The following is a 26,484-nucleotide window of genomic DNA, read 5'->3' on the forward strand; positions in this document are numbered from 1 at the left end:
CAAGTTATTTCTTCCAATGCGTTGTGATGAGCGTTTGGAAAGTAAATTGAGATAAGAAATTCGGCATGGGCATGTCAGTTCTGTCGATGGATGGTCGCCTTTACAGTTAGCGCATTTTTTGTTGTTTACGTCCATACATACGGCAGTCTGGTGTGATCCAGCACAATGGGCACATGATGTTTTAACTGAACAATTATTTGATCCATGTCCAAATAGTTGGCAATTGTAGCATTGAGTAATTTTATTCTGCAATTTCACTTTATACTCCCAGCGTACTTTAGTGTGGTTGACATACATAAAGTTTTTGCGCAGTTCCTTTACTGTGATACTTTTGTTTACGAAATAAACAATGTACAGTAATAATTCATGATCAGACTTAGTTTTCTTTTCCACAATTTTGACTTCGGTGCATTGTAATCCTAGGTTTTGTAGCATGGATTTGACAGTTTCAATTGGTAGTTTATCCAGCCCGGATAAAATGGCTTTGTATGGCTTGTTTGATCTAGTATTGTACGTGTAGAACTCACAGTTATGTTCCTTGAGTTGGTTACAAGCTGCATTGAAACAGTCCATATTTGGTAAAAATATTTTAATTCCAATTGAGATGGTTTTAATAAAGTAATCATCAGTTTTAATTTTAGCCATTAGCTCGTGTACAAATTTTGTATTTTGTTTAATTAATGTTATAGGAGGTGGCTTGATTATTATTTCATCAAGTGTGTCCGTTTCAATAGGTTTATCATCATTATCATCGTCTAAAGTTTGTAGTGGACGAAAATAATTTGTAAATTGCTTGGAGCCCCGTTCGTTCTGGCGCTCCACTAGTGGTTTATTCCTTTTAGTACGCATTTTTTCAACGGCAGATGCTTCAGCATCGCCAATTGCATCACTTGAACGTTTGATTGTAGTTTTTTTGCGAATATCACAATTAAAGAAGAAAACAGAAAATATTTAATGTACACCAAAATGTTCTCAGAGAGAATAGAAGATTTTACATCCGCGTTCGACAAGAGCTAGTCGAAGACTGTAATAAGCAGTAATATTAACGTCTTTCTATGTAAGTTAAAGTATGTTTATTTAAGTTGCAGAGAGACAAATTGTTTTAGCTAATAGCACTTCTTGTTGCACCAATCCCAGATACATCCGTCCATTGCATTGCAACCAAATTCTCCAGGATAAATGCCACAAAAGTCCTCGATATTCATGAAGGCACAGCTTCCTTTGGGACAGTAGTAACTGTAGCAGCCCGGTGAGCACTTATCCCGCTGGTGATCCTTGCAGCCGGAGCAATCCAAAATGTCTGTGGAAACACAAGATTGTATTAATGATCCTGAAATACATTTTTTATCCTTATCTCTTCGATAAGTTCGTTAAGCAGATACTCAATGTAAATAATAAAAGAAACGATTTGAAGACTCACCGCTCTCCTTGCAATCCGGCGTGCTGCACGCCAGAAGTGGAGGATTTGGCGGCATGACCACTCGTTTCGCGTTTTCGTCATATACGACCTTCGGTGGCTTGAGATATACCACCGGGGCCGTGCAGACTCTGGAATCGCAGAACTTATTCTCCTTGTTGGAGCACACCCAGTTGGGCGCATAGTTGATGCAGATGCGAGGGCTCTTTACAAAACAGCATTGCGGTGGAGGATGACGCCCCGGAAAGACTTCATTAGCCGCCGACTGTTCCGTAGATGGCCTCAAACTGGGGTATATCCAGGGACGTCTGGTTGTTGTTGTGGCTACGATGTTATCTATAGTATAGTCATAGCTCTTGTCGTTATCGGGATCATAGGGTGCGGATGTAATGTACTCCACACGATTTATATTTTCGCTGGTCACCGAGTACTTGTGCTCATTGTGGATCACATTGTCAATCTCAAGGATAGTGGTGATAAATCCCGGTTGTTGGCAGCGTTTTTGATACCACACGGTTCCCGCTGGGCATGCCAATGAAATGCAACGGCCAGCCTTATATTCACCCTCCGAACAGACGATTTTCCTGCACTGCGAGTCGAAGTAAATCGATCCCGGTGGACAGCGAGTCAGTTCTGTAATGACGGGAGGCGCAGTTGTTGTTGTTGTTGTTGTGGTAGTGGGCTCTGTTGTTGTTGTTGTGGTAGTGGGCTCTGTTGTTGTTGTTGTGGTAGTGGGCTCTGTTGTTGTTGTTGTGGTAGTGGGCTCTGCCGTTGTTGTTGTGGTAGTGGGCTCTGTTGTTGTTGTTGTTGTTGTCGTAGTAGTAGTGGTCGTCGATTCAAGCGGGCAAGGCTCAGGATTCGTACGATAGCATAGTTCATCAATGCTAAGAAAGTATCCTAAACAAAATGACAACGAAAAAAAAAAACAACAAAAAATCTCACGAATTAAAGATTTATAAGTTTTTTACTAAGTTACCAGGCCCGCACGTTTTGTTAGTCTGTGGATAACATTTTCCATCCGCTTTCAATTGATATCCTAATGAACGATAAAACCAAAAATAATATAATAATAATACATTGGTTTTTCATATACTTTTTTAAAATTATCAGTTAAAGCATTGAGTAGTTCTATAAATAGTCATACACAGCTGCTGATTAAATTGGGCACCATTTTTGGTACAGCGAGATTAACCATTTTTTCAGAGATTTCTTACCTGTTTGACAAACGAAAGAGCTTTGCCACACGCCGTTGACATCCTGATATCCCTGCGGAGATGTCGGCTTCTAGGGGAATATATTTGTATAAGAATAGACACCAATCCTCAGAGTAAACCACATTCGGTTACCGCGATGTATGCTTGAGCACTTCCGCAAGGCACAAGGGTGATCAGGCAGGCAACCAGGGCCGATCTGAATGACTTCACAAGCATACTGTTTAACTTGCTTGCTGATCCGGGAGCTGAGACACAGATTCGCGATGTACGGCGGTCCGCACTAGGCGAGAGACTAATCGAAGCGACGCTGAGCTCGCTGGGATGCCTTTGGAAAGCATAATTGCTGGCGCTGCGATAACCTTCGTGTTCCAGATAACGGTGAAGGTCGCTTGGGCTGCAGCTTCAGCCGTTCCTAATCCGTCACCGGTGAGCCGGGATCAGTTCGAATCGAAATGTCTGACAGTGAAGTGGGTTTCCGTGTGCAACGGCTGCTGCTGTTAATCTGTCTTGGACTATTTCCCGCGACGGTTATCACCAATTATACACCAAATCCCTGCCAAAATGGTAAGTTCGACTTGGAAGCGTTTATCCGTCAGTCCACTGATGACATCATTCACATCTTAGGTCAGGTTAATGCTTATATCGTTTGCAGCCCCATTATTTTGAATATGTATAGTAACCTGTGCGGAGGTCAAACGGGGATTCAATGCAATCCTTCCAATCCTGTGACTACTGTTGTTCCTGGTACCCCCGGTTGCCCTAACACTCCTCAATATCCTACAGTGGTTCCGAATAATCCATTTAATCCCAATGTAAATGTTGTTCCTGGTACTCCCGGTTGCCCCAACACTCCTCAATATCCTACAGTGGTTCCGAATAATACATTTAATCCCAATGTAAATGTTGTTCCTGCTACTCCCGGTTGCCCCAACACTCCTCAATATCCTACAGTGGTTCCGAATAATACATTTAATCCCAATGTAAATGTTGTTCCTAGTACTCCCGGTTGTCCCAACACTCCTCAATATCCTACAGTGGTTCCGAATAATACATTTAATCCCAATGTAAATGTTGTTCCTGCTACTCCCGGTTGCCCCAACACTCCTCAATATCCTACAGTGGTTCCAGATAAGCCACTTTGTCCCAATACACCAACAACTCCAGCTTGTCCCAATGCCAATGGTCCGAGTTCCTGTAATTCGAACGGCCCATCTTCGTATCCCACGAACGGTCCTAGTATCAATGCTCCTTCCCCAACTTCTCCACCAACTACCACTCCCCCAAGTGTTACTGAGCAACCAGCGCCTGCACCTCCAGCAAATCCAACACCACCACCTCGACCGATCCCAGTCCCAGTCACTACGCCGCCACCGGATCCCATTATCCGGTGTCCGGAGGGAACAATTTTGGTGAAAGGTGTTTGCCGTCTACTTTTCTGCGGGGAAAATAGCTTGTACATCGAAGGACGCTGCATTCAGACCCGCTGTCCTGCTGGATATGTTTGGACGGGTATCCGGTGCTCGAAGCCTCAGCCATTGGAGCTCGGTAACATCCACATAGAGAACACTGTCCACCAGCTCCCAGGAGCTCTGCCCCACCTGATCACCAACAATGTTAACCACGTCATGGTAAACGCCTCCATCACAATCCCAGAACAAGCCTCCGAAGAGGAAGAGGAGCTGGTGGAAGTGGTGGCGCCACCACAGTCACCCTCAAGCCCCTGCTGCAACGTATTCGCTCCGCGGGTCTGCGCCACCCAGGCGGGTCAAGACGGATACAAGTGCTTCAGCAGGAGTCATCATCAGTGCGGTTCCGTCTGCAGTGCCAGGAAGGTGATGCTCGCTCCGGCCGCAGTAGCCAGCTGGACTCAGTCCAACAGCCAGATGGTGACCATCCCTCCCAACTGGGCGGGTCAGGCCTGTCAGTCCAATAATGGGATTTGCCAGCAGCCCCAGAGTGAGTTCAGTAAAGATAGTTGTTACATGCAAAGTAAAGTCCAATTTCATCGTTTTTTGTCCACTTTAGACTTCTACGACTGCAGTGGCTGTGCTATGGGTAACCTTTCGACCTGCTCCTCGTACTGCTACTCCTACAAATGCAGCACCCACAACTGCGTATATTACGACCAGGCCCAATACTGCTCCCAATATGCAGGTCAAACCGGATGCCGTGCGGAAGATGGATGGATGGATTAACACTCGCCAAGCGCAAATTATTGAAAACGTGCTTATCATTATGCAATCAATACCACTCAAAAAACAATAAAAAAAATAAAGCAATTAATAAAGAAAAACAAATTATAATAATCTTTTTTATAATACTTGAGAGCCTTTTTGATAGTTAAAGCCTCTCACAATTCCGTTCAACCTTAAACTTTTTCAGTAATAGTTTTGTCGTCATAGGGGCCATAGTGTTGATGTGATATTTCCGAATATTCAATTCTGAGCTTAAAATTGTGGAAAGCGGATGTGTCTATAATTTAGGTTAATGTCTTAGACAATAATTATTTGTGTAAGTGTACAAATTATAATAGCATTTATCTTATCTCCAAATATCGACTGATGATTATAAATTAAATGATAAGATTAGATTACCCTACGTGCTTCAGCAGAGCTTAGCTCTTTTCTTGAAAGCTCCAATACTCTTACATTAGGGCGGGGATAAGCAATATGTAAGTGCTCTAGTTAACTCCTCCCTTACTGTTTAATAAGAGTGTCCTGATTGACTCAGAGTTAATAGATGGCTCATTGTTTAGAAGTTTATTAGCTGCATTATTGCTGGTACTATGTCGGTTATCGTTCTAGAACCTATGGTTGTACGACTGCGAATTTTGAAAATTTATCTATACAGCTATCTATTCTGGAACAATGTTTTGTAGAGCGATAAAAGCTCTTTTGAGTTTCACAGCTTAAAGAAAATTTTTTTTTTCAGATTACCGTAACAATATTGGAAAAAAGTGGCACCAGTATATCAGAGAATAAGTCATTCATCAGGGTCTGTTTATGTTTTGGGGATGCGTAGCCTTCACTGGCTTGGGAGATTTGGTTCCTGTTGATGGATTTTCCTGTAAGTAAATGAGTTAAAAACAAATATATTGAATATATTACTTGTCTTAATACTTATGCCCACTAGTGTATTTAACCTCTGATTTCCAAATTGAGTGAAAGCTTCGCTAGTAATCAATTCTTTGATAGTGTTATCTAACCTTATCTTCGAAGGTAGGTTCCAGGTGCCGTGATGATGATGGTGCCATAGCCTCCACTCAACCACTGCAGTTCACACTGCACTTTACGCATAGCCGGTCGTCCCAGAAATTTGAAGAGCCAAACAGTTGATAATGGCACATTCAATGGTGAGTTACCGGGATCAGGAAAGTCCTGGAATTCGCAGCGCTTTTAAGCCCCAATAAAACAAAATTTCTGCAAGTATTGTTAATATTTTTCCACCAAAAATCAGCAAAAAAAAAGTTTGTACTTTAATCTAATCATGTGTACAGAAAAATGTCAAAGAAATTGATAATGGTTTTCATCAGCGATGAGTAATTTCTTCGACCTATTAGCTCAATTAAAGAATAGGGGAAAAACACAAATGCAAAAAAATTAATTGAGTTTTTAACTATTTTCGCAGCTGAAACTGGGGATGATGTGTGGAATACTCCACCTGCTGACCTTTGGAGTCATTGCCGAGGATCAGCTGAAAAACAACACAATAGTGGTACATACTCCTCTCCAGAACTACGATCAACCCAATCTCCAGGACTACGAGGAATGCCAGGTGAACAGGGACAATTGCATCAATGTTTGCGCTGGCAAACAGTCGTGCGAGGACGAGTGTCCTGTGTGCCCGGACCTGTACGTCAAGCCCCTGATGGTTCAGGGCATTAACGATACGAATATAGTGGCACCACCCCAGGTACCTATTAATACGACCAACATTATTCGGCTGACCAACGATATCAACAATATAATCGAACATCAAATCCAAAATCGCAATGAGGTCAATGTCCAGGTGAATCAGAATGTCTCGAAGGTGGGAGGACGTTTTGGACTGGGCTACACTGACAAGGGATCGTGCTGTTATGTGGTGCGTTTGGATCGCGAGTGTAAGAATGAAGATGGACGCGACTGCAGAGAAAGAAGCCGTCAGCGGATCTGTGGCGAAAAGTGTCAGGCCAGAGTGATGTTGGCCAAAATAGTGGTGCAGTGTGAAGCCGAGGACTCCGACAGGTGTCACGAAACCATCGAATATGTGCCACGGAGGAGGAGAACCCTCCAGCGGAGGACACCCAAGGCTACACGGTGTCATTACACTGGCAACAGTTGGCCCTACTTCAATTGCGGACAGAATCCAGGCCAAAATAGTGATTTTGCCCAGCCGACGAGGCCTAAGACCTCTATCTGCGAGCACTGCCTCAATTATCCCTACGGATACATTCTGCAAAATGGTCTGCCCGCCCAGTGTGCCGGTTGTTTCCAGGGATACGGAGCTCCCCTCATGTATAATCCTCCTTGGATGTACAATCCATATTATGTGGCATATCCAGCCTTTAACAATATACCGGCCATACAGAACAATAATAATGGCAACAGCGGTGACACCAGTGTAGATAAAACCATTGCAGATGATGATGACGATGGATGGACTCTATGTGACGACATCGAAAAATGCCTAGACGCGGAATACAAAGGCTCGCAGAACAGCGGGTCACCTGAACATCTGGTCGACGACGACGACTACAACGTTTCAGTTCAGCGAAGGAGACGCCGTCCAAGCCGTCACCACTTTGTGAGATCAGCCTACAGCAAACGCAATCGCAAGCACAACTGATCAATTCCAGATGAAACCACAAACTCTTTAGATTTTCTGCAAACCTTTTGCTTCAGAAAGAAATAGTCTAGAAATATTGTATTTCTGATTAACCAAAACTAAGGTGTCTTCATATAACTACTACATTTCTCTACATATTTTACTGAATAAAAGTGTTTTTGCTAACCAAATGAATAAATACAAATGCTATCGAATTCAAAGTGTCGACGGAAAGTTATACATAAATGTATGTATAAATTGCTGCCTGAAAGCTTTGAATATAATTTCATTTCCTTTACAATGTACATAGGTCCGATAAATGAGTGTACTTTAAATAACGATTTATTTGATACGCAGGGTATGAAGCTGGGTGACAGGGCGGGGAGACCTCGTTCTCCTTATGGACTAAACAACGTTTAATAAAATCTGGACTCGTCCTGCTCGAATGCTTACGCTTGCGATCTGGGCATACATAATATTAATAATTTGATTAGATGTGAAAACATTTGTTCTGGCATTTCAATTGCAGGTAGATAGTTTCGAAGGCATCCGGGCAAGAGTTTAGCCCGTATCTCGATGAACATTGGTGGAACAAGACAACTGGAACTTATGGTAATATTGCGCGTGTGTTGATTTTAATTGGTTTGTTCGCTACAAATATAAGGGCCTTCCATTTGGCAGAGAACTCTACTTAATCCCCAATTCCTTGAGTTCGGTCTCCTCATCCACGGAGTCCTCGTCATCCGAACCGTGAACCGATGGAGCTGGAGTGGTGTGCCCTGGTGATAAACATTTTATTAGACAATGCATTGCATTTATCGTTTCTATAGTATCAGCAATATCGCTCATTAGTTAAATATTTACATTTTCGCCTTGAAGGTATATGCATTCTAATTCGGTTGCTAAAGACATTAGTTGTCTATTACGATTTATCAGTAAAAAATAATAGAATTACACTCAAGATCAAATCTTAAGTTGCAGCTTGCTTTTGGACCTAGTTATTTATTTAACATGATTTATTTAAACGTTTATTACTACTTGTTGAGAATCGTGAAAGTAAAATGTCCAGCAGCTGTTTTATTCGAGACTAAAATCTTTTGGATCCAAAGTACATCAAAAGTATTTAAAAATGCATTCACATTGAAATGTGTTGAGTAGATATGAACTAAATATTTATCTTTCTAGCGATCTGCGTCTTCTTCCTGCCACTTACGCGATGAAGTAGGACTGGGAGGTTCGCTGTGCGGTCGCGAGAAGATCAAGTTGTTCTTCGATCCATAGAGAGACAATTCATCCACATAGTCTGGGTAAACAGCTTGCAGGGCCTTAACCCTGGCCTGTCTGTAGTACTGCAAATGAAAGTGTCATGGGTTAATAATTGGATTTTATAAAATGAAAGCATTGGTCGCTTCCGCGACGTAAGTGAACCCAATGAATACTAACAATGCCCAGGGTGCGCCAGTCCAGAAGATCGCTCAACCGCTCCGTGCGATTACGCTGGATAATGCGCTGGCGGCGGTTCAGCCTGGAGAACTCCATCATAAAGCTGGACAGCTGCTGAACGCTGTTCTCCAAGCCGATATAGCGGCGATCCACGATGTAGATACCGTATGACTTGGGATCACTGATGTGCTCCTCCATGAAGCAGCCAAAGCCGGACAGATTGGTGGTTACGCTGGGGATACCCATCACCGTACACTCGGCGGGAGTGTAACCCCAGGGCTCGTAGTATGAGGGGAAGACACCCAAGTGGCAGCCACGGACAAATTCTTCGTAGTCGATTCCAAACAGAGGATTTGTGGATGTGAGGAACTCCGGATGGAAGACCATCTTGACACGATCGTGGCGCGAGTTGAACAGATGGCAACGACGGATTGAGGATAGCACCGGATCATTCCAGTCATCAGCCACATTGTGCGTGGTAACAGGCGGCATCGAATCGCGCTGCATGGCGAACATGCAACGCTTGATCTTGACGAGGTCATCCTTCTGAAGCAGATCATCGGCATTGGGTATGTTGCCCTGCAGACAAGTGTCGAACATCCGCTTGCCCACGGCCTGCTGGACGTTGTTGATCGTATCGCGCAACTGCTTGATCACGGCATGTCCTCGCAGCGAGTCCACGTTGAAGTTGTTGGTCTTGGTGGGGAAGATGAGAAAGGCCACCACCGTGGTGTCCGGCTTCTCGTGCTTGAGCATCGCGTTCAAGCGAGCCAGTGCCTCGATGAAGATGTCGGCTCCCTTGTTTCCAAACTCGTAGCGACCGGCGATGAAGAAGTACAGGGTCTTATCTAAATCAAAGTCAATGTGGCTGTAGGGATAGGAAATATAATAGGATATTATTTATTACTATACAACTTGATAAAGGCTTTCAAATGAATTAGTATTTTATCAGTTTGATAATGAATTGATTATTATCAAATGTATTTGTATCTAACCTATAAATCTATAGAATCCTTTTTAAATGTTAGGTTCCATGCTCATATTAAAATACTATAGCCTACAAATCATATAATCATGCATGTAGATTATAGAGAGACATGTTTCTATCGATTAACCTTTATTCAAGGGTGTAGAATATTGAAAACATTTCCGCATAACATTTTCTTTAGATAATACTATCTCTCTTGCATCGTAAAATGAAATCAGAATCGATGAATTGTCATTGTCAATTAGCTAATAATTAATTATTTACTCTAATGTCGGATATTGCAGATTTGGTGAGCAGGAGTTCTGCATTGTCTACTCACCCGTAAAAGTGACCCCGCACGAATTCGTTGATCTTCTCCTTGGCAACGGCGTGCAAGTTCTGGAACTCGTGGATGGCCGAGAACTTCTTCACGTTCAGTCCATTGGGCGTGATGATGTCCGGTTTGCGCTTGAGCAGATGCTCTGCCTCGTAGCCCGTAATCTCGGAGACGGTGGTGAACACATGAGCCAAGTGGGTGGCACCTCGCTCCAGGCAATAACGATGATAGATTTGGCGCTTGCCCGCCTCTTCGTCCACGGCGAACTTGTCCAGATTGTTGTAGAAATCGGTGTTGCCGGCGCACAAGTAACGACCCAACAATGTGGCGTGGGTAGTGAACACAGTGGCGATCTCCACCAGACGAGTACGTAGGACAATGAGACCCACGCCAGCTTGCCATTCGTGGAAGTGGGCGACAATCCTCGGAGCGCTCAATTCGTTGTTCTGCGAATAAGTCACGGCAAAGTTGCGGAACTCCTCCAGGAACTCGGCAATCATAAAGCCAAGGATAATGGCATCGTTCGTCTCGATATCCAAATGAGGTATTCCAATATGGCACTTCTCCCACATCTCCGATTTGAACTGATCCAGCTTCCAAGCGGCTGATCCAATATCGAACAGGATTAATTGAGGATTTCCGTCCACCAGCCAGCGACCGGTGTGGATTTTATAGCCTCGCGAGCGCAATGAGTTGACAGCGTCTAGTAGGGGGTTTCCCCTGGGGAACTCCATCTCCTCCATCTCGGTGCGGGCACAGTGCTCCTTGTAGGGACCCATCATACACAACTGCTCGCCCATCTCCTCGGTGGAGACATATGCCTTCGACCGGATCACCGTGTAAATACCGCCCACCTTGTTGGCCACCTCCCATGCCACCTCGAAGTTCCAGCGGTTCTCCCGGGAAGCGATATCACCCCGATCGAAATAATCCTTAAGGTCCGCCCCGGACTCCACTCTCGAAAAGCGACGATTCATCTGGAACGACGGTTGCAATAGTAGCAATTAGTTTTAGTATAATCTCTGCCTTTTGTTCTGCCCAAAGTTGATCCCCACCCTCAGAGCGTAAGACGTGGACTCGTTGTCCTCGAAACGGTAGGACTGCTGTCTGCGCATCTCCTTGATATGTTGGGAACGGGATGCTATAATCTAGACGCCGCTGATCTATAGCTGTACCCCTCCGTTGAGGCTCTCGTCGCGGACTGATAGTGTCAACTAAATTTAGCCACCGGCTTGACCCACATTACAAGCAGTGATTCCTTATCGCTTACACTTGTATATTAAGACAAAGCTTATATTTCACACAAAAAGCTATTAATTCAAATTAATTAATTAATTATTTTATTCGAATAAGCATCTTAAAGGATTCTACATTGGAGGTAACGAGTATTTCGAGTATTCGTTTTCCAGTTATGAAAATAAGAGTGAATAGTTGAAACCTGTATGAAGATCGCCTGATTTCTCGCCGTGCATCGACCGCGCTTGATGTTGGCGCTGTTCGTATTGGTATTTATTCATTGTCATCACGCCGGCATTTGTTGCATCACCACGCAGCGAGGTGCGATCGATCGGCTATCAGGCGAGTGCAGTTGCATCGCTGCAGTTTATGGACTGATAACCGGTGCTATGCGACATCGCCCATGTCCCTGACAGTCGGTCATTTATGTACGTGCCATATTCTATAGCTATAGATGAGGCCTCTATAAGCCAAAGGTCTATTTTCGGATGTCGGAAATGTTTAGTTCAGTTTCATTAGTGAGCAAAGATGAGTTTGCCAAATTTTCCGCTCTATGTGTACGACTATACATGAAAATTTGGCAAATGTTTTTTAATTGTCAACGTCACAAATTGAGAGGAAAAATGCTGAAGGCGTCAGTTTCTCCTATAGCACTAACGACTTAGAATTTGTCTTCTACTTATTTAGTTTTCAGGTTTATCCATCTAATCAAATTCGAAGTCAAAAGGGGGAGTTGAATTCTTAATTGAACACTGTCCAGAATGACCTTGGCAAACGAGGAAACCACAAAATATCAATTGGCTCAAATTTTCGAGACAATAAAATTTTTTAACATATTAATTATCTTATCTGTGTTGATATAACGAAATACGGGCTATAATCTCTTGACATAACTTTCTCTACGGCTTTGGATTTGTACCTAATAATTCACCTTTTATCATAGGACTCTCTTTGTACTTCCGTACCTTGTCCTTTCAAAGTTCGCATTATTTGTAATTAAACATAAACTAAGGTCTAAACTTTTTCAGGACTATATCCACTTTATCCGACGCTAGAGGGCGTGATATCTTAACTATCACTCGATTGCACTTGTCTCCTTCGCACTTCTCACTCAATACAATCACAATTATGTTTAAAAGCAATTAACGAAGGAATGCAAGCAAAAGTAAAAGTGAGAAAAACCTCTTGGCACGATTACTAACAGTTGAACAATTGTCGACTTCTTGCACTTGATAATTTATTTATGTGATTGCGAAGGAGGAGGTGAAAATGAAGTGCTATCTCACTCGCACCCGCACATACGCGCTTCTGCAATGCAACTCCGAAATTAAAAACAACAAGAACAACAGCAGCAACAACAACACAGCGGCAAGACCTCAAGTGTACGTCTGTGTTTGTGTGTTTGTGGCAGGCAGAGATATTTTTTCATTGCCAGCTAAAAGTCAAATAAAGGTCAGTGGCGGCGTGCTGCTGAGCGAGAGCGAGAGCACTAAAAATTGTTCACCATTATTGGTATTATTCTTGCGCCCCATTTTGTTATTGTTTGTTCGTGTTTTTTTGTTGTACCAATTGTTGTTGCCGTATTCAACCCGCTCAACAAGTTTAAAAACTTGATAATTTTGTTTTTGTTGCACTCTGTGGTGGGCGAAAGAGAGGGAGAGAGAGGACGCCAGGAATTTGTATTTTCTTTTTCATGCGGCCGGCGCATTGATAATGCTAATAACGCTTATCACCGCCTATTTGTTTATGTTTCGCGTTTATCACTTTTCCATCAGGTAGTGCTATAAAGTCTGATAACGTATGTTTCCAAAGCATTCGCTTGGCGCCAATTACGAAATGCAACAAAAACTGCAAGCCGCTGATAACGAATGTTTGCTTGAAAGTGCATCAATCGGTGTGTGGGAGTAACTTTAAGTTTGGCACGCGCACGGCTATATATTATATATATAGTCCCCCGATCTCGGAAATACAATCACCTTGGGGCCACCGCAGTCGCTGTTGTTGGCCACACGAAACAAAACGAATAACTGAAAAAGAATTCGAAAACAAAAAGAAAATCCATGGGCAGCCGGGAGAGTTCTTGTTCCTGTTGTTTTTGTATTGGCGAGTGGGAGTTTGCGCAGAGAGAAATGCGGAGGGAAATTTATATTTTTCTGTCTGGGCACACTGCTACTGTCTTCGCCTGTGCCCAGTGTGGCAACCTTTTCATTGGCTTGCCAAAAACTGGCAGTCTTAATATAGCAATTTTAAACGATGCCTTTTAATAATCGACGTCATAGAGCAGATGTTGGTACCTGTGTCGTCGGCAATAAGTGCCTATGCTTTTGATGATGACCATTCATCATTTTGTTGATGACAACTTGAAAAGTGTCAGGATTCTGGTTAATATGTTCCTGATGTACCAGTCAAAACTCATATATTATCAAGCACGTTAAAAATTTAATTTACCTTGAATAACAATGAATATATAATTTTATTTACAATATTTTTAAGCTCTCATGTCAACTAAGGCAAACTTTTTAAAAATGGGCGCCAAGTTTTTTGAAAAAACGTAAGCAAGTAACGCAAGCAGCATTGCCAGCTGTAAATAAAATCAGTTCGTACTTCGCCATAGAGCGGAAATTTTAAAGTTCAGTCTAGAACCTTTTTATTTAAGTATCGCAGTTCTTTATGTCATACAATTACATCGGAAGATTTTGAGTTGTTATTTAAGATTGAAATATTCCATCTGCTTAAATGTTTACTAACAAATAAATAATTTATAATATTATGAATGATATATCATTCTTTCTTAGATGCATTTTATCTTTGTTTCTTTTGCAAATAGGAATTGGATATTTGGTTGCCATCTTACCTTGATCCAAATCCGTTTGGACATTTAATTGTCCATCGTCAACGCTCACCTTGAATTTTCTTCACTTATCGCATAAAAAGCCATATTTCACAGAAATTTGAACAGTTTGTCGTAACCTTGCTCTATAAACAATTTAATGTCCGCTCACTTAACCTCAATTAAAACTGGAAGATGGACACGCAACTTTCCTGTCGCCTTTTAATTCCCATTCTTCCATTTCGACTTGCGTTTTTATGTTTATTAATTGAAAAGTGTGAAGAACAGGCAATCATTTACAAATAGAAAGAGATAGATGGTGCAGGATAACTGGGTCAATTGAGTAACCGCAAATATTTCAATATCAGTAGAGCATTCTTTTCTTTAAATTAAAAAAAAAAAAACATTTTTATTAATGTTGAATTACCCCGTCGCCAGGTGGCGCTGTAGCTTCAATTGACTTTCTCAGCGGTTCACAAGGTCAAAGGACATTAATATTATTATTTGTGTCCTCGTCTGCTTTCAATGTCTTTGATGCGTCTTGCTCTTTGTGTCCTTCATAAACATCCATTGATAACAGGCACAATGGCACAAGAAGGACAATATGAAAGTGCCGACTTTTATGTTTATGACATATCCTTGCCATTTAACTGTAAATCATTTTGGCTTGCATTTGGCTCACTTGTTTCAAAACCCACCCCTCCCCCCATTCACTTCAGCCCTCTTCCACCGATTTTAGTTAGTTTTGCAATTTCCTGCAGCGACAATTGTCACCAGGATTCACATTCACACTTACACTTACACTTCATAGTCGTAATGGTCACACTCATGACTGCCTTATCTCTGTGGCCAGGGAATACGAACACTTTTCGGGGTATTCGTGGGTCAAGGACAATGCTGAATGCTACATTTTGGCCCTTTGCCCAAATAAATAAATGTACGCTGTGAATTTGTAATTAAGCAATGGTTTTTGAATTTCTGCAACTAACGTTCTTATCTTACAGCAATTCATGAAATTTGAATTTTTTAAAGACCACTAAAAATTACTTTTAATCTTATCATAATTCAGACTTTGTGATCTCAACACAAAAAAAAACGAAATGGCACGGGAATTCGAAAATAAACGGGTATTATCGAGGCCAAACGCCTTGACCACGCCATAAAGAGCTTAATTAAAAACTTGGCCATAATTCATTAGTGACCATGGCTTGGCACGTGAACTCTAGTCACTCGCCTCTGGAATAAGACATTGCCTGCGAGCTGAACTTAACCGACTTAAGGTTAAGGGACGTCCAAATGAAATGTGACTAATTTATGTCATGACCCACCCATCCACCAACCCGCCCACTGCCAAAACACCCGCTGTCGAAATATTGCAGGACAATAAAGATAACAACGAAAGAAGCTTCCCAAAAAAAAGTCGAGGTTGCGTTGATTGCGCTTATGCGGCACAAGAAGCCAAGACAGCTGGAAATTAGTGATGGTTAATGAACTCAACCGAAAGATACTCATTACTTCGTGACTACCACATGAAATGAAAAGTCTTTAGCATTATAGAAAAAAATGCTCATAGAAAGTTAATGTGATAATAATATATTTTCTAAAAATTATATTAAACAATCATATAGCACATCATTAGCACATTTGCTCTGATAACTGATAGCATACTGTGTAAAAAGTGTTGCCTACTGCGCGGCGCATGCGTTTACACATACCGAACATGCAACATGGTGAACGTGGTTGTGCTGTGTGTGGTTGTGGGTGGCGGGTAGGTTGTTTCTGTGGGTGGTGCTGGCCGGAGGATGCTGACAGTGTTTGTACACAAAAAATGGCGCCACAGCAGCGGGAGCAGGAAAAACAGAAGCCACAGCAGCTGACGACGCGAATTCGAAATTCGAAAACTGTTATCAACAAACGCCGCGTATCTGTGTGAGTTGCCTATGCTTGGGTATATGTGTATTGGTGTGGCTGTGTTTGGGCCCACTTGTGTGGGTGACTGCCTGGCAGTGGCAGATGAACATGAAGCCCATCAGTTGGCGGCTGTTGCACGTTGCGTGCGGTTTTGTTTGGCTCCGAACTCCGCAGCTGCGTGTCCTGAACTCCGAACGCACATCGTTCGTGTGCTCGGAAAATATTCAAAGTGCGTTCCGTTGTCGTTGTCAGTTGTTGGCTTTTTAATAACTCACCAGCGAGTGGCAACTAGTCGCAAATACTATGGCCCAACTATCTCCTGGACAAGGGACAAACATGTCATTTACTATTCGCCACTGGCGGCAGTCGGTTGTCCTTGCGCTTATCAGCTGAGCTTCGAAATAGTGATCGGTTTAAAGCCAAGTTTAAAGTTCCTTGGAAATGTTGGAATTTAAGATAAAATACTGAAACAAAAAAATCTAAGATCAATTAAGTAAACATTTGAAAAATTAATAAACCAAATAGTGTGAGAAAATTAAAAAAATTCATGTGCTACGAGCACACTATTAATTTGTAAATACAAATAAACCCACGATAAAGAAATAAATTATTATTATAAATTAAGAAAAAACAATGGAAAATCTCTGACAATTATAAATGATGTTAATAATTCCCTTACGCACTTTGCACAGCCTTAATTAATGTGTTCCGTAAGCGACTTGCTTTTACATTAAGCATACGCCCGGTAGGTCGACGCAAACGGTGGCACAACTTTGGACCCGTTGCACCTGCCCCTGTAAGATTCTCTAAGGGGCAACATCAAAAACCACTTTATAATGCGATTTGTAGGAAAAACCAGTTAAATTGCGTAATTAATTCAGGCGAACAACGCTACACAGCAGCAAAGAAGTTCCAAGCTCTTGCCGAAATAGCCAAAAATTTTAATGACAATAACTCAGCTGTTTGTCGAGGCATAGGCATTACGTATTCACTTTTAATTTCGCTATACATTTAAAAGGAAATTATTGTATAGTTATACATTTTAAAGAATGCTAAAGCATTGCTTGTATTAGAAATATTTAATGTAAACAATTAATAATAGGTTCTCTCTAGGATAACGCTAACCGTTGATTTCGTATCAACATATACTTTTATTTAGTTTTCTATTTAATGGAAGGGTATTTTCGGGTCTGTATGAAAAGACAAAAGGCTTATTTGCCTCGAGCAAAGAGCTGCTGCAAAGTGTGCGAGAGAAGTAAAGGAAAGGAAAGGCCTGGCACAAGTTCACTCAAGTTATGCTGAGCGCACCAATTTTTCAGGCAATTTAATTGAAGAGCTCTTGTGAATTTTTCGCATTCAAGCAAAGCAACCTGAATCGCTTTTGTATGATGAGCTGAGATTCATTTATCGAGGCAATAATTTGGTTGTCACGCCTTCAAATCTGAGGAATCCGCGCCCGCAGACGTTCGAATGCCGCTAAAACCAACCGGAAATAAAAACACGCAGCAAAAAATGTGATGAAATCAAATAAAACCAAATTATATGAGCAACGAGGACCCATAATACAATATGTATTCCTTGTTCATCACGACATTCCGTTTCCCCTTGTTTTTTTTTTTTTTTAGCAGGTTAAGCGGGCCGCAAATCCGCATCGCGTAATGAAAATCAAAGTACATAAATATAAAATTAAATGTCGTAAATAAAAGAAATAATAGCATCAGGACATATAAAATATGCATGTATATGTGGGTGTAATGTAAGGACGCGACTCGCGCGGCGGCAAAGTGAAATTTAAGAAACGTGCCACATTAAATATTAAGGAACTCAAAAGGCCCAAGAAGAAAAGTATAAGGAACCTAGCATCGTTTGGTAAGCTTAAATTAACTTGATTTATTTAGAATAATACATGAATATGGAACATGGAGAGTAACTCAGGAATGACGGAACTGCAAATTTTGAAACACAAAGTGGGTTTTATGATAACTTTGTCAAACCAATTTCATTGTAAAAAATTCTCAAAGCTAATGCAAAATAATCAAAAATTCCATATTCAAAGTCTTGCTTCTGTGTTATTCCTTCAAAATACTTAAGCCAAGCTAATTGAATGTTGTGCAGATTTTTTTTTCCATCCAACAAGAAATTATAGGCGCATCGTTAGCTAATCAATGAACGGAACTGTGATTTATCAGCTCCCCTATTGATTTATTCGAAATGGCGCTGAAAGCATTCCATTCCACAGCATTAACGTCCTGTTTTTTTTTTTTATTATTTTGCTTTTTTGGTTACTTTAATGTTTACGAGGCGGCTGATTCTACTTGTGCATTTAGAGCAAAGTCATGGGGCAGGAAATGCCATAAAAACAAAGTCCTGGCCATAAAACATAAGAGATGGTCAGAGCAAAGTGCAGCCCCAAAAAATCGCATATGTGGTATATAATATATGTTCTTCATTGGCATTTCATAAATAGTTTTATTTGGCGCATTAAAAAAACATAAAATAAAGAAATGAATAAAAGGGAAAGTGAAATGTGCTTTTAAAGGGAAATCATTCAAGGATTTGGCATGGGGGGATTTCATTCTGACTTAGCCAAGCAAAATTCTATGCAAATGAGTTTCGGGGCGAGAAAAGTCTTTCCAATTCTTATTGTTTTTCTGCTCCTGATTTTTTGCGGGGATTTTCCCCACTAAAGGCGCGATGAAGCGTCGGAATTTACCAAAAGCCGCAACAAACAAAACAAAATGAAAAGGACACAAACTGAAACAGAAAAAGGGGAAGGAAATGAAAACAAATAGAAAATGGCGTGAAAGTTTTATACGATTTGGAAAAAGGCGTGACACAGGAGCAAAGGGTTTGCACAGGCAGGCAAAATGTCCTGTCAGTTGGGGGCTCTCGAATATGGGTTCAAGCCCATATCCTTACAGATACACGTATTTGGTAACTGTCTGAAGAGCGGAAATGCAGTGAATCCCCTTGAGTTATGGAAAAGAAAGTATACATTATAAAAGCATAGAATGATTTATGCACTAACAATATTTGGGTCTCGATACACTAAAATCCACTTAAGTTATGATAATGAAAGATAATCCCAGATTTAGTCTTTGTTATTTAGATATGATTTTATTGAAACTACTCCCGCACATTTGGGAACACGTGCGCTAAATATAGCCGCAAACTTTTATCGACTGTCAATAATTGATGCCAATCGCAGCTTATCAGTAGCAATGCGATTAGCCCAATCAAACTGGTGCGAAATAAACAAATCGACAAGTGGAAGGCAAACACAGGAAATGAAGTCAACACAAAAATAGTGGGTGCTAATTATAATTATAATATAACTTTGGACGGCGTGAAATTGGCAATCTGTTACATTTTCGGGTCACGGCTAGTAACCAGTTACCAATAATCGAGATTTTCCTTTATCAGCCACGCTGGGCGTCCAAAAATAAACGAAAAATATATTTTTGGTGTCAAGCAGGCTCACACAATCGCGAAAACACCTCCTTGTTGTTCGTCAAGTTAATAAACGTAAAATGAGCTTGTCACATCAACAATACTCATAACAATGAAAAGCCCTCCCTCTGACAACTGATGAAATAATTTCAGACACTTTTCCGGGTGTTCCAACAAGTCTATATTTTAATTACATGAACGGTTAAGGAAAAGTATTTGCATTCCAGAAAATATATATTTATTTATATGTATTGAAATGATATTACACAAGCGAATGCATGTAATATGTATATAAAGTCCATCCAAGTGACATCTTATATTCACATATTTTTATTTGATAAATCGCGGCTTACTCTTTTATTAAAGTGTAGCAAACAGTTCGACTTGCCTCGAATACATTCCATTTGCATGAATTTTGTGGCTCGGGTGTTGATTATAATGATAAGCACTTTAACCGCAGGCATGCAAATTGCCAGAAGGCAAAAACGTTAAAATTTAACAACCTTGGCCTCAACACACACACCATATACACACAAACACACACACACACTTACAAAGGAATATTTTGGGCCTAAATGTGAGCTGGGAAAATGTTCCTCAGACCATTCTGTTTTGATCTTTATTGGAACTTTTCTAGTTCAGCACATTTGACACTTGAGATGGTCCTCTTCCTATAGCCATCTCTCTCTGCTTGTCTCTACCCGTCCCTCTCGATTGTTACGTGTGTGCTCAGTGAACTGTTAAACTGCCGACATGGCCACTCAATCTCACCTTGCGGCAACAGGTGACACGAACTTGGCTTATTGAAATGTTTTCGACACTTCTTGATTGACAGCATCTGAATGAAAACAATTTGTTATTGAAAAATGCCTACTTGAAAGAAGTTCAGGAAATTAAACTGTATTTCATATTTTATTTATTTTCGATCTTTGGAGCCTGAAAATTGGCTGAATTTTGTATTGAGCTCTACGTATGAAAAAACATAATATTATCAGGCCTATACGCAAGTAAATAGTTGAATTGAAAAATTTGTAATTACTTTATTTATAAAACCTATTCAGCATAAGACCTTCATGTTCATTGCTTCGAGCAATTCTGTAATTATTCAAATATTTCAACGTCCGTTGAATAAATCACATAGCGCACGTGTTTGTAATGTGCGCCAAAAATCGCAAAATCACAAAGGAAATCTGCGAGTTAGCTTGGCCAGAACCATTTCACAAACTTTGGCGCTACTGTCCCATTCCATTGAGCCGCTCGTATTCCGCATTTCCCAAAGCTATGGCTAATAATCTGCTTGGAATAAAATGATGGCCTTCAGCAGGCTTGGACCAATAATTCATTCTTGATTTCGGCTTTAGGCCAACTTGGTGTTAAAGTTTTCCTCAGTTTTCCCATCTTGGTTTCTCCGCTCCACAGATGTCATCCACCGCCTTTGCTTTGCCAGCTGGACTGCAGCATATCTCATTCACATTTGCATTTTTATGTCTGTAAGTGATATTTCCCTTCGCACCCACTAGCCATCTCTTTCATCGGCCACTATGTCTGCCTCTTTCGCAGACAGTAGGCGGCCAAGCGGAATACTGAATTTTTATGCTCAGTCACATGAGTAAGTGAGTTCTGGGCGGCTTGTGGCTGAAATGGTGGCAAAAACAGGCCGAGCTCTGGAGGAAGTTTCTGCTGCTCGGTGTGATAAAGCCTGAATTATTAAATATACATAAATCAAGGGACAAGAGGAATGAAAGCGGTTGCATTAAGTTTAAGGAAACTACAGGTCACACCGATGTCAGTGGATTTCAACTGGGGCTAAAGTAATCTTGGTTTAGCTTTAGTAAATTCTATATTGCATTATTATATTGTGGTATGCTACAGATAGTTAAATAATTATATAAAATAGGCCGAATCCTTCTTATTTGAACAGGCCCATATGCAAATGATAGATTTCGAGTCTTAACTGTAGCATTAAATATTACGGCCAGAAGTGGCATGGCCATAAAACTTTTCAAACTCGTCTGCAGAGCAGAATCCTCGCTAAATCGATACCATATATCACTGGCTTATATGCTGTTTATGGCACTTGTTGTTGTGGCAAGATTTGCATAATCAGCTTCCAACTAATTAAAAGGCAATCAACGGGGGATAAAGGAAGAAATGGAGATGGGTACCAGGTTACCGAGGCAACAATCGTAAGCGGCTAGAGCGAAACACTCAACAAGCTGCCGAAATACACGCATTCTCACCTGATGCCTCCATCGCAATTTCCATTCGCCGCAGTATTCCTCTGTTTTTCCACTTTGTCCGTGTACACCTGTTAACCAGAAAGATGGCGAGGCAAACAGGAAAAGTGGCAATGTCGAGGCTCGGGTCCTGAACCAATCAGTGCGGCAGAAAATGAAATTTTCCCCTCTCTAATGGAAAACGGAAATGAAGTCCGTGAATATGCGAGTTGGGGACTTAAGTCGGCGTACGAGTTTGCCAAGTCTGGGATTGGATTGACACTACAGCAGCTTGGGAACTTGATGGAAACTAAAGTCAATTTACAGTGGGAAGAGATTGAATATAGATCTGTGCACCAAGACCAGGAAAGTTTGTTCTATGATTCGTCTAAGATAATGGATAAAGTTGGATTAGCTTGGAGTAAAAAAAAAAACTATAGAAAACTGAACTAAAAGAGTAAATATCTCATTATAAAAATGAAAACTAACTTAGCTTCAGATTGCAGTGCGTTGTAGTGAAGTCTTTAATATTTATGTAAAGACAATGAAAGAGTTCTAGCATTGCTAGCATTTTCATTGTAATCTATTACTTTAACGAAATCTCATGATCAATACAACTTATAAACGGTTCTTCACCATTTTAAAAACAACCCACTAAATTCGAATTTTCACTGATGACACAAATAAGCACTTAAAACTTCTCGCCATATATCCCTCGCTTTAATTGGCCAAGGTAAACAGGGAAGTGCGTGAAAAGTGAAAACTTCTGGCAGAGGGAAAAAGGCGGCCGACTTGAAAGAGTTAAAGCCAAACTTGGTCAACTTGGAGAAAGCAAACGGCACTTTGTAGAGGAAATCCCATTAAAACTTTTTCTGCAGTGGGCAAAGCGACAAAACAAAATTATTAGCTGCACGGACATTGTGCATACGCCGCGTGTGCCGCCTTTGAGCAGTATATATAGCGTATACGCAACGTTGTCCCGTGTTGCCGCCTGGGCGCTAATTTGATTTCAGCCAAGGGTAAACATCCTGTCCGGACCGGTGTCTGTGTCTGTCATGTTAATAGCTATTCCGCCCTCTATTTAGCCATCCGCCAGCCAGGAGGTCCATTAAAAGGGCCTCTAAACTCATGTGCATTTGTCTCACGTGTCGGCATGCCGTTTATTGCCAATCTGATGAGTAACTAGGGGCATGAAATGTGTCGCGGAGGATGGAGGGCCACGTTTGGCGCTCATTAATTTCCATCGTGTAGGTTTTTAATGAAGATGCGTGCCTGCCACATCAGAAGAAAAGCGCTGGCAGGGCGGCAAGGGAACTTGACTTCCGCTCGGTGCCGTCGGGAATAATTTATGCTAAGCCGAAAAGTTAACCCGCCGCTTGTTAACCGTATTATGCCCGGAGCTACGTCCTTGTGCCGTGAAAAATAACCCCGCGATAAACACACAAACCAAGGCAAATACAAACTCCCCTAGGTGGGCTAAACTTTTTGTGAAATTTTAAGCAGTTGACTTATTTCATTTATGAATAATTAGCGTGGCAAATTTAAATACAAGGACGAACGCGAAGCTTCCTTGCAGTAATTACGAGCTCATAAATTTGCGCAGCATTTAAGTTTTCAAAGAGAAAATAGGAAACAGAGATTATAATCCTTAAATAATGCTGGATGTTGAATTATCAGAAAGACGAAAAATTTAAAACAAACTAAGTAAGCTAGCCAAAACAGTGACTTAGTGCTCACTTCTTAAAGGCATAAGAACTTAAATTTATTTAGTAGCCAAGTAAATAAGCAAAAGCAATGCCAAATAGCACCGCAAAGCGACCAGTGAAACACACAGAAATAGCAAAGTGTCCCCAAGGACATTTAAGCGGCTTGACTTGAATTAAATTTTTCATTTAACATGCGCACAGAAATGAAATTAAATGCCTAAGCTGGGCGGGAAAAAGACAAACGGACGCTGGGAAATAAATAAACAAGCAAACACTTTTCCATTTTGGGGACGACTACTTACTACCCGTACTAACACCAACTAATCACCGTTGACAGCAGGGCGAATGAAACACACACTGAACTGGACACACAGGACGAAATCCGAGTGGGAAAAGGACATTAGGCGATAGGATGGAGGAGATCCCTACGCATTCGAACAAATTTCGATTTTATGGCAGGCGGTAGCTGTGCGTCCTTTGCTTTCCTTTTATTTTATTTTATTTCCCTTTTAATTTAAGTTGATGCGCTAAAGCACAAGTGAAGGCAAAGATTTATAAACAAACCTGGGGCACTGGTGCTACTTTCTGGGCCAAGAGAAATATTTACACTGTCATAGGAACAGAAGCAACTAGAATAAAAGTGGAACCGCCAACGCACATGAGTTAGCAAAAAGCATTTCCTATTGCAGGAAAAAAAAACCTAAAACAACATTGTGGTAGTTGCTCTCTTTTTACACAAGGTTATCACATTTTCGCCAAAATTCCCTCTACCCTGAAAAAATGCGAAAACCGCAAATGTCCCGGAAAATATGTTGAAAGCAAATGTGTTTTTCCGACAGCGCCTACGCTTTTGAATGCACATTAAAGCTTTAAGTAAAATTTAAGCAAATGAGACAACATAAATACTTGAACTTAATTTGACAGAGATTTTCATCCCAATTTATTTAATGAAGCCGTGGGTGAAAAATTGTGATTTCCCCGTCGTCCCCATGAAAATTGTGAAAGTAAACAGACCTTTGCCACAATATATCCTGTGAAGCTATAAATAGTTTTGAAGCGTCCTTTAGCCACCCGCTCGTTTTATCAGCTTTACGGAAACGCCCATGGCTTAAAAAAAAGGATAATGAGGCAACATATGTTTGCTCTGAAAAGTACCTACCTAAAAATGAAAAAAGGGAAGGCCAAAACGAAATGCGAATGAAATTCAAGCGGAAAACAAAAAAGTACGGGGCAAACAAAACAAATTTTTGGCCCTCAGGGTGGAATATTAAAAAATGGCATGAGGGTAAAAATGATGGGAATTTACGCAAAGCTGCTTGTCACTCACTGACACAGTGGGAAAACGGAAAAGCGAGGAAAGTGTAGAAAAGCGAGAGCGGCTAATAATATTTATGGGCGCTCATTTTAATGCCAACTGTCAACGAGAAAATAATGTGTCTGTACACATATGAGCATTTTCATCCGGCCAAAAGCAACAGAGGCATATCCTGGAAAGCGGCTTAGAGGAAAGTGCTTGCAAATGAATAAGGCCGAAAGCCGTTGTTGTATTTAATTTATAATAAAAATGAAGTGCACATTTATGGGTAGAGACAGGCAGGCAGGTAAACCAAATGAATTTGCTTCGTTTGGTAAGTTTCTTTTTAGTTATACCTATTGTATAAAACAAAAAGCCGGGGATCTTATGATTTATGTAAACGAAATATTAAATTTTAAAGCCATTTTAATTCCACAGACTTCATATATTCCATATATTTTCTAGATAAAAGCCGACATTGGAAGATGTTAGAGTGGGAAAGGCGCTTTAATAAGATTAAGTGAGTTCCCTAACGAAGGGAAAGAGATGAAAATGTGTGGGCACAAGGTTCAATTAATTTTAGTAGAAACATTTTGTAATTTCTTCACAAGAAGCACACAGCAGAAGCTCCTGAAAATCCCTTTAAATTTAATTTATATTCCAGACGCAAATCATTTTAAACAAGCGTTTTTCAGGCGCTTTGACCCAAATTGTATTCAAAGGAAAAACAAAGCTAAAATGAAAAGAAAGGCAGACACTCAAGTAAAGCAACATTTAATTCAATTTCAGCTAAAGAGGAAAAATATATGTAATTGGGATTTAAATTAGGCAATCTTTTAGGCATTTTGCTCAGGTGTTGCAATATATTTTGCTGGAATTTTGGGCGGATATTTTAGAATCCTTTTTGCCTTACTCATCACATTTGGCTGGCAATTTTATTTGATAACATTTGAGAAATTTAAGAAAATTGAATTACCACCAAGAGGTCATTTAAATTTAGCTCTCAAATTTAATTAGAATTCTTTGCCAGACTTCTGTTAAGTGGTTTCAATTTGATTAAATAGGCGGTGTGGCTTGCCACATCCTCCCAACTACATATTTGGACCTCGAATTTTTCACAGCATTCTGTGAGGTAGGAAAATCCACTTCATTTTTTCACACTTTAGCAAATAAACCTGACTGGCGGAGGCGGCGACAAAAGTTTTTTGTTCGACAAGTCAAGGAGTCAAATGGCGATGGTTGCCAAGGTCGCCCAGAGCTCTTTCAGCTGACAGTTTCATTTTGTTGGCCTCGTATTCTTTTATTGATAGAAAGATATCGCACACAAAGCTGAGATGGCTGAAAAAAACCGCCAGTCAGGCCCACGAATTTCGCCTGGAAAAAAAAGGGCATTTGATAGCATTTCAAAAAGTTATCGCTCGGCATCGTTATGTGGCTGCGTGTGTTTGGCATGTTTAATCAGACAGAAACCATAAGCAAATAGGCAAATTGTTTGCAAATAAACAAGTCAAAAAAGTTTACGAGAACGGGGTTGAAATGACGACGTGCAAAAGGGGGAAAACTTTGACGGCTTTTGGCTGAGATAAAACGATTACGGTAGGCTGAAACTCGTTTGATAATGCCGACACCACCAGGAATTTTTACTTTCTCCCAATGT

General features: G+C 40.9%; 5 protein-coding genes and 1 non-coding gene across 11 annotated transcripts in view, besides 3 other annotated features; 3 read left to right on the forward strand and 3 right to left on the reverse strand.

Annotated features, from left to right (window-relative positions):
• Positions 1 to 1,028: part of a mobile genetic element that runs on past the window's edge.
• Positions 1,029 to 1,059: 31 nt separating this feature from the next.
• CG6912 (uncharacterized protein) lies at positions 1,060 to 2,926 on the reverse strand. The gene is made up of 5 exons (NM_142162.3): positions 2,764 to 2,926; positions 2,632 to 2,701; positions 2,394 to 2,453; positions 1,421 to 2,314; positions 1,060 to 1,300 (listed from the first exon to the last, which is right to left on the reverse strand). Exons 1-5 carry the CDS (start codon positions 2,845 to 2,847, stop codon positions 1,107 to 1,109), a joined length of 1,302 nt encoding a protein of 433 aa, NP_650419.1. The 5' UTR covers positions 2,848 to 2,926; the 3' UTR covers positions 1,060 to 1,106.
• Positions 2,907 to 6,043, reverse strand: asRNA:CR45600 (antisense RNA:CR45600). The gene is made up of 3 exons (NR_125166.1): positions 5,837 to 6,043; positions 5,568 to 5,695; positions 2,907 to 5,485 (listed from the first exon to the last, which is right to left on the reverse strand).
• Positions 3,070 to 4,929, forward strand: CG3984 (uncharacterized protein). The gene is made up of 3 exons (NM_142163.3): positions 3,070 to 3,195; positions 3,256 to 4,587; positions 4,657 to 4,929. Exons 1-3 carry the CDS (start codon positions 3,084 to 3,086, stop codon positions 4,824 to 4,826), a joined length of 1,614 nt encoding a protein of 537 aa, NP_650420.1. The 5' UTR covers positions 3,070 to 3,083; the 3' UTR covers positions 4,827 to 4,929.
• Positions 5,340 to 5,480: a mobile genetic element.
• Positions 5,488 to 5,765: a mobile genetic element.
• Positions 5,880 to 7,637, forward strand: CG3987 (uncharacterized protein). The gene is made up of 2 exons (NM_142164.4): positions 5,880 to 5,983; positions 6,259 to 7,637. The coding sequence occupies exons 1-2, from the start codon at positions 5,969 to 5,971 to the stop codon at positions 7,456 to 7,458; spliced, it is 1,215 nt and encodes a 404-aa protein (NP_650421.3). The 5' UTR covers positions 5,880 to 5,968; the 3' UTR covers positions 7,459 to 7,637.
• Positions 7,638 to 7,764: 127 nt separating this feature from the next.
• Positions 7,765 to 13,453, reverse strand: Glys (Glycogen synthase). 4 transcript variants are annotated; one of them, NM_169611.2, is made up of 5 exons: positions 13,397 to 13,453; positions 10,188 to 11,161; positions 8,881 to 9,748; positions 8,651 to 8,786; positions 7,765 to 8,216 (listed from the first exon to the last, which is right to left on the reverse strand). In NM_169611.2, exons 2-5 carry the CDS (start codon positions 11,159 to 11,161, stop codon positions 8,125 to 8,127), a joined length of 2,070 nt encoding a protein of 689 aa, NP_731968.1. In that variant the 5' UTR covers positions 13,397 to 13,453; the 3' UTR covers positions 7,765 to 8,124. The 4 variants fall into 4 exon arrangements, with proteins under 4 accessions (NP_731968.1, NP_650422.1, NP_001262583.1 ...); NM_142165.3 differs by lacking the exon at positions 13,397 to 13,453 and adding an exon at positions 12,623 to 13,321; NM_001275654.1 differs by lacking the exon at positions 13,397 to 13,453 and adding an exon at positions 12,987 to 13,029.
• A 2,843-nt stretch (positions 13,454 to 16,296) lies between these two features.
• The window catches only part of Gyc88E (Guanylyl cyclase at 88E), a 40,868-nt gene continuing 30,680 nt past the window's right edge, over positions 16,297 to 26,484 (forward strand). For 2 of the 3 annotated variants that reach the window (NM_001260186.2, NM_169616.4), the window contains exon 1: positions 17,787 to 18,030. The gene's annotated coding sequence lies outside the window, so the exon portion shown is untranslated. Of the gene's footprint in view, positions 16,391 to 17,786; positions 18,031 to 26,484 lie in introns of those variants that run through there. The other variant, NM_001043246.4, reaches the window with a different exon arrangement.

The sequence above is a fragment of the Drosophila melanogaster genome, chromosome 3R, assembly GCF_000001215.4.
Source record: "Drosophila melanogaster chromosome 3R".
NCBI classification, from domain to species: Eukaryota; Metazoa; Arthropoda; class Insecta; order Diptera; family Drosophilidae; genus Drosophila; species Drosophila melanogaster.

Excerpts from the sequence above, each read along its gene's own strand:
- CG3984 (NM_142163.3), top strand. The coding sequence starts at position 3,084 with ATGTCTGACAGTGAAGTGGGTTTCCGTGTGCAACGGCTGCTGCTGTTA. Across the intron at positions 3,196-3,255 it reads ACCAAATCCCTGCCAAAATG|GTCAGGTTAATGCTTATATC; the intron begins GTAAGTTCGACT and ends TTCACATCTTAG. Across the intron at positions 4,588-4,656 it reads GATTTGCCAGCAGCCCCAGA|ACTTCTACGACTGCAGTGGC; the intron begins GTGAGTTCAGTA and ends TGTCCACTTTAG.
- Glys (NM_169610.2), bottom strand. The coding sequence starts at position 11,299 with ATGCGCAGACAGCAGTCCTACCGTTTCGAGGACAACGAGTCCACGTCT. Across the intron at positions 9,749-10,187 it reads GTGCGGGGTCACTTTTACGG|CCACATTGACTTTGATTTAG; the intron begins GTGAGTAGACAA and ends CTATCCCTACAG. Across the intron at positions 8,217-8,650 it reads TCCCAGTCCTACTTCATCGC|GGCACACCACTCCAGCTCCA; the intron begins GTAAGTGGCAGG and ends GTTTATCACCAG.
- CG6912 (NM_142162.3), bottom strand. The coding sequence starts at position 2,847 with ATGCTTGTGAAGTCATTCAGATCGGCCCTGGTTGCCTGCCTGATCACC. Across the intron at positions 2,315-2,393 it reads TAACAAAACGTGCGGGCCTG|GATACTTTCTTAGCATTGAT; the intron begins GTAACTTAGTAA and ends CATTTTGTTTAG. Across the intron at positions 1,301-1,420 it reads GCCGGATTGCAAGGAGAGCG|ACATTTTGGATTGCTCCGGC; the intron begins GTGAGTCTTCAA and ends GTGTTTCCACAG.